General features: G+C 50.0%; 1 protein-coding gene and 1 long non-coding RNA gene across 25 annotated transcripts in view; one reads left to right on the forward strand and one right to left on the reverse strand.

The window, feature by feature from the left end:
• LOC105494826 (Scm polycomb group protein homolog 1) overlaps positions 1–5,720 on the forward strand; it is a 221,688-nt gene extending 215,968 nt beyond the window's left edge. For all 23 annotated transcript variants that reach the window (XR_011622335.1, XM_071095044.1, XM_071095056.1 and 20 more), the window contains 2 exons: positions 4,220–4,362; positions 4,628–5,720. Coding sequence is in view for 22 of the 23 variants with exons in the window: in XM_071095044.1 (XP_070951145.1) it covers positions 4,220–4,362; positions 4,628–4,753 (269 nt within the window). In the remaining variant the exon portion in view is untranslated. The remainder of the gene's footprint in view (positions 1–4,219; positions 4,363–4,627) is intronic.
• LOC139362869 (uncharacterized) overlaps positions 1–10,545 on the reverse strand; it is a 75,599-nt gene extending 65,054 nt beyond the window's left edge. For both annotated transcript variants that reach the window (XR_011622378.1, XR_011622379.1), the window contains exon 1: positions 10,413–10,545. This is a non-coding gene — a long non-coding RNA (uncharacterized lncRNA). The remainder of the gene's footprint in view (positions 1–10,412) is intronic.
• Between the last annotated feature and the right edge of the window lie 421 nt (positions 10,546–10,966).

Below are 10,966 nucleotides of genomic sequence, written 5' to 3' on the forward strand. Positions count from 1 at the left end.
TGTCGCCCAGGCTGGAGTGCAGTGGCACAATCTTGGCTCACTGCAACCTCCGCCTTCTGGTTCAAGCGATTCTCCTGCCTCAGCCTCCCAAGTAGCTGGGATTACAGGCGGCCGCCACTACGCCCTGCTAATTTTTTGTATTTTTAGTAGATATGGGGTTTCACCATGTTGGCCAGGCTGGCCTCAAACTCCTGACCTCATGATTTGCCCACCTTGGCCTCCCAAAGTGCTGGGATTACAGGCGTGAGCCACCATGCCTGGCCAATAGCCTCCTTCTTAACTGGTCTCTTCATGTCCCCCTGAAGTCTGTTACCAACATAGATAATGAGAGTGATCCTTCTCATTGCAAGTTGGTTCATGTAACTCCTGTGCTCAAAACCTGTTTCACTCAGAAAAGCCAGTGGTTTTCCATGGTATACAGGGTCCTCTGTTATCTTCACTGCCACTTCCCTCCTCTTCCTCAACACACACATCCATGCCTCTCAGTGTTATTTTGTACCACTTTCTCTCTCATTCGCTTTCTTCTGACACATTGGCCTTCCTGCTAAATCCTACATGTGCTATTTGCTCTTCTGCCTCAAGGTCTTTGCTCAAATTTTGTCATTTCGGAGATGTCTCTCCTAATCACCATATAAATTAGCAACTTCCTACCACCTGCCCTCATGGAGTTTATATTCTAGAGGGAGTAGGCTGACAAACAAGCATACAAATATATAGTAGTATTAAATGTGTGGGTCATCTTAGTCCATTTGGGCTGCTGTCGCAAAGTTCCATGAACTGGGTGGCTTATAAACAACAATGTGTTTCTCACAGTCCTGGAGACTGAGAAGTCCAAGATCAAGGCACCAGCAGATTTGGTGTCTGATGAGGACCCACTTCCTGGTTCACAGACAGCCATCTTCTCACTGTAACCTTGTATAGCCAAAGGGGCAAGGGAGGTTTCTGCAGCCTGTTTGATAAGAGTACTAAACTCATTCATGAGGGCTCTGTCCAGAGGTCCCACCTCCTAATATATATCACCATGTGGGTGGGGAGGGGTAGGATTTCAACATAGGAATGTTGAGGGGATACATATTCAGTCAATAGCGTGTGTGTATTTATATATACTATCATATATGTGTGTATACTATCATGTATGTATGTATAGATGACACCTAGCTTCTGATTAGAGGAATTAGCTAAGATGGTCCAAGAAGGACACATTCTTGCATATACACTCTCTCCCCATATCTTCTCTCTGTTCTCCAGAGTCTCTGCACTTGGTTTCTCTCTTAGCATCACAGACTTTTAAGATGGGGAGAAGTGAGTGGCTCACAGAGGCCCCTCCAGCTTTCCATCTATTAACACCTCCAAAAAGCCATTGGGATTTCTATGACTCTAAGCAGCCCCTGCTGGCTCTAGCATACCTCTCCCCTGGTCTAGTCAGTGCCCAACTATAAGCTTGAAAAGACAATATGCTAGAATCTCTGCTCTAAAAGGGGCTGGGCTGGGCTGGGCCAGACAAAGTGTACTTTGACTTTTTAGACCTGGGACCCAGAATGAAGACAAATGGGAGGAGATTCTCAGCCTTTGTAGGAGAGAGTTAAATATTAGGCCCTTCTACTTTAACAGGTGTGTGTGGTGGGGGGTTGTTTATTGCTTGTTTGTTTTTGAGACTGGGTCTTACTGTCACCCAGGCTGGAGTACAGTGGCACGATCATAGCTCACTGTTAACCTTGAACCCCTAGACTAAAGCCATCCTCACACCTCAGCTTCCTGAGTAGCTGGGACTATACTAGACCACCATACCCAGCTGATTTTTTTACTTGTTTTGTAGAGACAGGGTCTTGCAATGTTGCCCAGGCTGGTCTCAAACTCCTGGCCCCAAGCGATCTTCCTTGGCCACCCAAAGTGCTGGGATTCCAGTGTGAGCCACTGTGCCCAGTGTCCAGGTGTGTGTTAGCTCTGCCACTTGAGGTTGAGGGGAACAGGTAGTTTGCAACAAGGCACCACTGGATGCTGCAGATACAGACATGAGCAAGGCAAAGACCCTGCCTCAAAAGAGACATAGGCTGGTTGGAAAGAAAAATATACAAGTAACTATTATCTGTGATCATTCATTTATCTAACAGATGTGTTTGAACATCTACTGTGGCAGACCAGGCACTCTTTTATGTGTCAGCAGCATAGCAGGGAACGAGAGAGAGTTTACATTGTATAGGGAGGAGACAGATAAGAAACATAAAATAAATTAGTCCATGAAATTATTTTACATAACGATGTGTACTGTGGTAGGAAAAAAAAAAACTAGGGTAACTGGATTGTAAAGAACTGTGTGCGGAACTGAGCATTTTTAAAGGAGATCAGGGAAGGCCTCTCTGTGGAATCAATATTTGAGGTAAGACCCAAATGTTGAGAAGTCAGGCATGAAAAGATTTGGGAAAAGAGCATTCCAGACAGAGGAAATTGCATGTCAAAGGATAAATGCTTGGCTTATTCAAGAAGCAGAAAGAAGGCTAGTGTGTTTGAAGCACGGTGAGTAAGGGGTGAGTTGCGGGCAGGGGTTGCAGAGTGAAATGAGGCCGAAGGTAGGAAGGCTCAGCTGATGGAGTGCCTCATAGACACTGGAAAGCACAGGAACGAATTCAGATTTCATTTCATGTGCAAAGGGAGGCCACTGCATTGAGTTTTTAGAAGGGGTTGACATGGTTCAATTACTGCTCTTTTTGTTTTTGTTTCTTTTGAGACAGGGTCTCGCTCCGTCGCCCAGGCTGGACTGCAATGGCGCGATCACAGCTCACTGCAGCCTGGAACTCCTGGGATCAAACCATCCTCCTGCCTCAGCCTTCTGAGTAGCTAGGACTATAAGCATGTGCCACCATACCAGCTAATTTTTAAAAATTTTTTGTAGAGATGGGGATCTTGCTTTGTTGCCCAAGCTGGTCTTGAACTCCTGGGCTTAAGCAGTCCTCCCACATCAGCATCCCAAAGTGCTGGGGTTATGGGCGTGAGCCACAATGCCCGGCCTAATCATTGCTTTGTAAAGGCTCCTTTACTGCTTCATGGAGAACAGAGATTACTAACGTGGTGTGATGGGGGAAAATGGGCACAGAATGATCTGTAACCAAGAATATACTAAATTCTTTGTGAGACCATTTATTTCAGTATTAGACCAGAAAAGTTTCATAAAGGAACTGATCCTTGAAGCCAAGACCTGCTTAGCTGAGTTGGAGTTTGCCCAAAGAAAATTAAAAATTGAAGGGAGAGAAGGGGACAGATTCCAAGCAGAGAGAGAAAAACATGTAAAAGATCTCTGACAGATGATGGTCAAAATACAGAGATCCCAAATCCCACAGGGGAAACAGGAGGAATTATATCTGAGTCAAATTTGAGATGAAAGCTCCAAGCAAAACACTAAATTAACATTGAGATTCCTGGCAGCTAAAGCAAAAACTTTTCTGGCTGGGCGTGGTGGTTCACGCCTGTAATCCCAGCACTTTGGGAGGCCAAGGCGGGCAGATCACTTGCGGTCAGGAGTTCACGACCAGCCCGGCCAACATGGTGAAACCCCGTCTCTACTAATAATACAAAAATTAGTGCATGCCTGTAATCCCAGCTACTCAGGAGGCTGAGGCAGGACAATCGCTTGAACCTGGGAGGCAGAAGTTGCAGTGAGCTGAGATGGCGCCACTGCACTCCAGCCCCTGGGTGACAGAGCGAGACTCCATCTCAAAAAAAGAAACCAAAAAAACTGTCTTCTGCCTTAGTGTATCAGGCTGTAATGAGGCCACCTGTTCTCCAGGCCTTGGAAAAGAATCCAGGGTATTTTTTGCCCACGTGCCAAGGATTTGTCTCTAATCTTAACCAGGCTACCAGTCTCTCTAGAAATGGTCTCCCAGAGCCAAGGCAAAAACAGCCCCACTCACCAGTCCCCCCAAGGCACCCAAATAGTCCCCTTACCATGTTGGTACCACTGTCTCAGGTTTGGGCTGAATCATAGCCTCAATGCAAAATTTCTTCTGGCCATTTCCAAAAATCAGATAGACCCTTAAAAAACAAAGATTTGACTTTCCCTTTGTGAGGAAACACTTCCCTCCCTCGGCTATCTCCAGTTCCTCGGCTCATGGTCTAGCACTGCTGTGAGCATCACCTAGAAGGCCACTGAGCTGTGCCAAGAAGAGTGGTGGGGATTTACAAACCAGTCCCCGCCCATTATAGTAGGTGCCCTCCTGTCCTGTAGGGTCGGACCGATACCTGGAGAGCCGGGATGCCTCTCGACTGAGTGGCCGGGACCCCTCCTCATGGACAGTCGAGGACGTGATGCAGTTTGTCCAGGAAGCTGATCCTCAGCTTGGACCCCACGCTGACCTCTTTCGCAAACACGTAGGTGCCCCTGCCTGACCTCTCAGTAGGAACGTGTGTGGAGAGCCTCACCTGGTGGGGACAGTAGGAGATGTCTGGGGAGGAGGGATGCTTAGAGACAAAGGTTGAGGAGAACAGGTAGGCTTCAGCATCACAGCAGGTGAACTGGACTCCCATGTGGCAGGCACTTCCCAGGATGGCCTGTAATCAGAACCTGGGGTGGTCAGACCAACCAGGACTCTGATGGCGCCTCCCCTCCACTTCTGCCCACCTCCCCACCCCCCAGGAGATCGATGGCAAGGCCCTGCTGCTGCTGCGCAGTGACATGATGATGAAGTACATGGGCCTGAAGCTGGGGCCTGCGCTCAAGCTCTCCTACCACATTGACCGGCTGAAGCAGGGCAAGTTCTGAACTGGGAGAGGCAGCCTAGACAACCAAGTGGTCAGCAGATGGGGGCATTCTTCTAGTAATGAGGGGCATCAGCCCACCCCAGGCACCTCAGTGGGGTTCCGGGCCACCTCAGGACTCCAAGAGGCTATGTGGAGGTACCAGTCCTAGCCACAGCTGCCATGATATGTCCTTCCATGAAGGACTGAGGAGGGAGAGTGGGGATCCAGGGCTGGTGCTGCTCTTCCCTCAGCTCTGCTGGGGATCTAAGGTCCCTCTATTTATTTCTTAAGCTTGGCTGGCCTCTCAACCAGGAGTTTAGGCTGAATGCCTTCCAAGTGATGGAGGAAAAGGCCAACTTTGTCCTGGTCTTGCTGTGGCACCCCATCACCCCACAGCTCCTACCTTCTCATCAGATTCCCCTGAATCCAAACTCATGGTGCAAACCTCTACCTTTTTACAAAAAGATCTTATTGTTAATTTATTGTTTCTGGCACTTGGGCAAACCCTGTAGTTAATACTCCTTCCACACTAGACACTGGGTTTCAGGAGGAGGGAGACTGCCCTGCCTTGATCCCAGAGAGGCCTTCTCCAGATAGGCGTGGCCCCTCTTCAGAGGACCCTGAAGTGGAGAGACCCATAAAGCCTTGACCACATCACTCCATATGGGGAGAGGGATCCCTGCCACCTTCTCCTCTCTTCATGGGGCCCTTCTGCAGCCCTAGGCCTCATCTGTGGGAAGGGAGTCCCTGGCCCATACTGCCCCCACCACAGCTCCTTGCCCTGGCCAGAACTGCTGTTGAAGAAGATCAGGCCGTATGATCTTAGGCCAAGAAGGCCCTAAGGGGGATGGGAGGGCAGGTTTTCCAGGCTGGAGTCGGTTCCACCCACTCTGCTGTCCATATGCTTCCTTGTAAGCAAGTCAGCAGCACAGCTGCCATCTGGACTTATTTTATGTCAATCTGTTTATAAATAAAAACCAATATAGATACCAGTGTCTTTTTAATCAGTTAACAGCCAAATCACTATGCATTCATTAGACCAGTCATTCCCCTTCTCTTGGTCTTAGTTTTCTCATATATAAAACAAGGCTGGGTGCACTGGCTCATGCCAGTAATCTCAGCACTTTGGGAGGCCAAGGTGGGAGGGTCTCTTGAACTCAGGAGTTTGAGACCAGCCTGGGCAACATGGTGAAACCCCAGCTCTACAAAAACACAAAAATTAGCCTGCCGTGGTGGCGCATACCTGTAGTCCCAGCTGCTTGGGGAGCCGAGGTGAGGGGATGAGCCTAGGAGATCGAGGCTGCAGTGAGCCGTATTCACACCACTGTACTCCAGCCTAGGTGACAATTTGAGACCCCATCTCAAATAAATAGAGCTTGGACAAAATGATTCCTAAGTGTCCTTCTAATTCCAGCAGTCCCTAAAGAACAGGTGGTCTTCCAAATGCCTACCAGAGCCCCAGCATCACATAGGCCCCTTGGAAGGTTAGTATGTGAATCCAGTCTCCACCCTCAAAGGGCTTTGCTGTGTGCAGCTAGACAGTAGTAAGCACAGCAGCTATGCAAAGCCACAGCAGGAAGGAGCAATCTTAGGTCAGCAACTCCTACAAGCCTCAGTGGCTGGGCATGTCCTCACCCATATAGGGTGGGGAATGATGCAGGCCAGTCCAGCCAGGTCAGGCCTGCACTGTACCGCTTGTGCTGACCAGGGGCCAGGCACACAACTCCAGGGCCACACGTTGTGTTTATAATTGGAGTACAGGGTTTGCAGGAGGAAGAGAAGGCATAGGGGGGCAGCAGGTCAGTGCAGTATAACCTGATAATAACAATAACCAACACTTTTATATCACTGTGTGCCACACGAGCTGCTTACATGAATTAGAACTATCTCTCTCACTCTTCACAACAAACCCATTTTATGGATAAGGAAACAAGTTCAGGTCACACAGGCAGGAAGTGCCAAAGCAGGCATTTGACTGTAAGGCTGAGGTTCTAGCCAGCCCACCTATGTGCCAGGAAGCTTTGGGTGGGTCATTTCCTTTCTCTGGGCCCATCTGGCTATGAGGTATTTGCATGAGGAGACTTGTGAAGGCCCTTCCAGCTTTCACCAGTGACAAGTTCCAATATCATAACTAACTTACAGTATCTTTTCTACTTGGCCACTGTGAGGTTCTAACCATGGTCACTGTAAAACAGCCAGGGTCAAGGCAGCCGAACAAGTTGAGGCCCTCATTTTCTACCAACTCCTTGACACTGGGATTTTCTTTTCTTTTCTTTTTTTGTCTGAGATGGAGTCTCGCTGTCTCCCAGGCTGGAGTGCAGTGGCGCGATCTCGGCTCACTGCAAGCTCTGCCTCCCGGGTTCATGCCATTCTCCTGCCTCAGCCTCCCGAGTAGCTGGGACTACAGGCACCCGCCACCATGCCCGGCTAATTTTTTGTGTTTTTAGTAGAGACGGGGTTTCACTGTGTTAGCCAGGATGGTCTCAATCGCCTGACCTCGTGATCCGCCCGCCTCGGCCTTCCAAAGTGCTGGGATGACAGCTGTGAGCCACCGCGTCCAGCCTTTTTTTGAGTCTCGCTCCGTCGCCCAGGCTGGAGTGCAGTGGCCGGATCTCAGCTCACTGCAAGCTCCGCCTCCCAGGTTCACGCCATTCTCCTGCCTCAGCCTCCCGAGTAGCTGGGACTACAGGTGCCCACCACCTCGCCCAGCTAGATTTTGTATTTTTTAGTAGAGACGGGGTTTCACCATGTTATCCAGGATGGTCTCAATCTCCTGATTTGGTGTTCCGCCCGTCTCGGCCTCCCAAAGTGCTGGGATTACAGGCTTGAGCCACCACGCCCAGCCTTTTTTTTTTTTTTTTTTTTTTTTAAGACAGTGTCACTCTGTCGCTGAGGCTGGAGTGCAGTGGCACGATCTTGGCTCCCTGCAACCTCCGCCTCCTGAGTTCAAGCGATTCTCCTGCCTCAGCCTCCCAAGTAGCTGGGACTACAGGCGCCCGCCACCACGCCCAGCTAATTTTTTGTATTTTTAGTAGAGTTTCACCATGTTGGCCAGGCTGGTCTCGAACTCCTGACCTCAAGTGATCCGCCTGCCTTGGCTTCGCAAAGTGCTGGGATTACAGGCCTGAGCCACCACACCCAGCCAACACTGGGATCTTGTAGACTGTGCTATTCATTCAGGGTATTCCCAATAAGTACCTTGCTGAACCCTAACAACAAACTTCTAGATGTGAGCCTCAAGACACAGGGACTGAAGGTGACACTGGCATATGTAGGCAGGCCAGACATGCTGCAAAGCTGGGCACCCACCCCACCTTACCCTCTTTTCGTCAAGAGTATATAACTTCCTACTGAGCACTGTTTTGAGAACTCACTGTGCTGAGTTGTTTTTGTACAGTATCCCATTGAAAACTCAGAACAGTCCTATAGTGTAACTACTGTTTCCCCATCTCACAGGTGCTTACAGAGGTTAATTCCATAGCTGTTAAGGGGTACAACACGTCCTACTGCCTGCAACTCCCTCCCGTGGGCCTTTGTCTCAGATCCAGCAACCATTCAGACTCAAGATCCCTGCAGGCTACGCTGGGCGTGGCATTTACTTTGAAGGCTGTCAGACAGGAAATGGCCTGGCTGCAGGGCAGCAGGAAGCAGCCCTCTTCAGGGGAGGAGGGCAGTCCTCGCAGAGCCTCCAGTCATCTATCGGTCATGGGAGTTATTCTCCTTGGTTGCCCAGGTGACAGCTCAGGTACAAAGGAATGAGACACATGAGGGAGAAGGGGGTTGGTTCACTGTGGCTTAGAGGCATCATTCCCCAAAGGAGCTCATATCTCTTTGAACAACTCAAGAGGCACAGCTTTCAGGGACCCCATAAGCCACATACCCAACTGAGTCATTACACATAGGAAGCCCAACATTATGGCTTTTTAACAAGTGTTTATAGTTCACACAGAAAACTCCAAGTGCAGATAATTTACAATTAGGAATCATGTTTACCATAAGTAATGCTGCACTGAGACAGCTGACATACTTTTATCTGGTTTCCAGACAAAACTAGAAAGGTAACCAGATGTCAGGTTCTGCAGGAAGGGAGAGGATTATTCACACTGCCATAACCTCTGGTGTCTAAACTAAATGTTGTTTAAGAAGGAAAAAAAAAACCCCTCAACTTTGGAAATTGTTTCAAAAGCCAGGCTTTCTAATAGTGACCCAGAATCATTAGCAGCACTCACACTGGCCTCAGACCCAGCGCACACATGCTGCAGTGTTGGAGAGACCGTTCCATGAACCCCAGCAGTCCAGTAGCCCACCAAGTGGAAAGGCACAGGTGACAGAGGTCTCGTGGCACCAGCTTCACGTGCTCACCCTCAATGCTCGGACAGGGAGATGATACTGACTTTGCTGAGCTCAGGAGGGAAACACCAAACACTTGGGGAGGTAACAGATCTAGGCCCCACCTAAGGCCGAATCAATGGGAGGGCAGGGCATTTTTCTGGAACACTCTGCCCTCCCCAGCCATGGCTCCTCCCTGCCTCCTGGCCGTGGACCGCATTGTCCAGACACTCTTTGTGAGGGTCTTGTGGGACTCCCTAAGATCGATCCCTGAGGTGTAGCACTGGTGGGCCAAATGGACACACTGTTCCTGCCCTCACACTGGTGCTATACTCCCTCGTTGGGAAGAGCCTGAAGGTGAATCCCTCCTTCTTTACCACCAAAACGAAAAGTGTGGGAAACCTTGAGAAAAGGGTCCCGACACTTCTTCCCTCAGGAGCCCTCAGCTTTTTGCAGCCTCTTTACCTAAGTACCCTGAGTCACTGGACATGGTCTTGCCACCACAGTCCGTCAGGGCAGCGCCACAGCTTCCAGCCTCCAGCCCAGGGCAGTCACAGCCGAGCATCAGAACTGTGGCTCTGTGCAGTGCCAAAGCGACTGCAGGTGCCCACAGAGGCTGGCAGCCCACAGTACCCAGGGCACAGACACTAGGATGGAGCCACTCAAGTCAGAGATACTCTGCAGCAGCTGGAGCTGGGCCCCGTCAGAAGCCAGGTGGAGATCCTCAGGCTGAAGGCAGCACACCAGGGGAGGGCTTGAGACCAAGGGAGGCTGGAGTGATGTGGGTCCCAGGACCTGGAAAGCTGTGTCTGTAACTCCCCTCCCCAGAGTTCACTCTTCTTGATCATCATTGTTCTCTCCTGCACCTGCCTGGGCTTATTCCTCTTCCCTATCCCTCTGCCCCTTGACTAACCTTCCTGGGCAAACAGCACAGACTGTGACGTGGGAGCTGTGAAGAGGGGATGGCATCCCTGCTGTGGGTTCAGGGATTGTGGCCATGTGGGCCACCCAGTGGACACTGTCCAGATAACATGAAAAGAGGCCATCCACAGCAGCTCAGCTCTCTGCCCCTCATCTTTGGGCCCCACCTCACATTCATAAAGAGGCTTAAATTCTAGGGTTTTTTCCTTCAGTTCAAGATGAGGTTTGTCAGTGAGGTCACAGACGTCCAGCAAGAGGGTTAGCGGGGTTGCTTATCCCCCAACTCGGAACCCACCACCCCGAGCTGCCTGCAGAGGACCTATACTTTCTAATACTATGACCCAATACTAGAGAGCCAGAGACACCGTAAATAACCGTTATCTTATATTTATGTATTTAAAAGATGGTTCATAAATGTATTTAGTGCTTACCATGTAAGACAATTTTTACCCCCATCTCCAAAACGAAGTAGAACTGATATTCAGCTCACAGAAGGCTGTTAAAGGCACCAGAGAAATACGTGATGCAGTGGCTTAAAGAGACTGCCAGGAAGAGTGGGCAAAGTTTCTGCACTGAAGTCAATTTGGGAAATGTCATACAGATCAGCCACCCAATAGCAAGGCCTCTAGGTAAGTAGGGAGAACGCCTCTGGTCCTGTTCGGGTGTTTCATCTGTCAAGGTGCTTCTCCTGGCCAGCTGTGTCTGCACAGTTCAACACGACTTGAGTTGGCCATCTCAAAACAGCTATAGCCTCAGTTGCTGTGAGGGCACCTCATGGATGACAGAGGCAAGAAAGGCTTGAGGGAGAGGGGGTGAGGCAGGGGGAGCTTGGAGCCTTCATTCTCTAACCCTAAGAGCTGTGGACACAGAGCCGAGTCCAACCTGGCTGCTGCCTGGGCAGGCAAGGAGAGGGCACCGAACGCACTCCCCCCAGAGCCTCGCACTGCCACCAGTTGAGGCCTGTGCCCCTCTCTTCCCTGCACAC

Source organism: Macaca nemestrina, chromosome 1, assembly GCF_043159975.1.
Source record: "Macaca nemestrina isolate mMacNem1 chromosome 1, mMacNem.hap1, whole genome shotgun sequence".
Classification (NCBI taxonomy): Eukaryota; Metazoa; Chordata; class Mammalia; order Primates; family Cercopithecidae; genus Macaca; species Macaca nemestrina.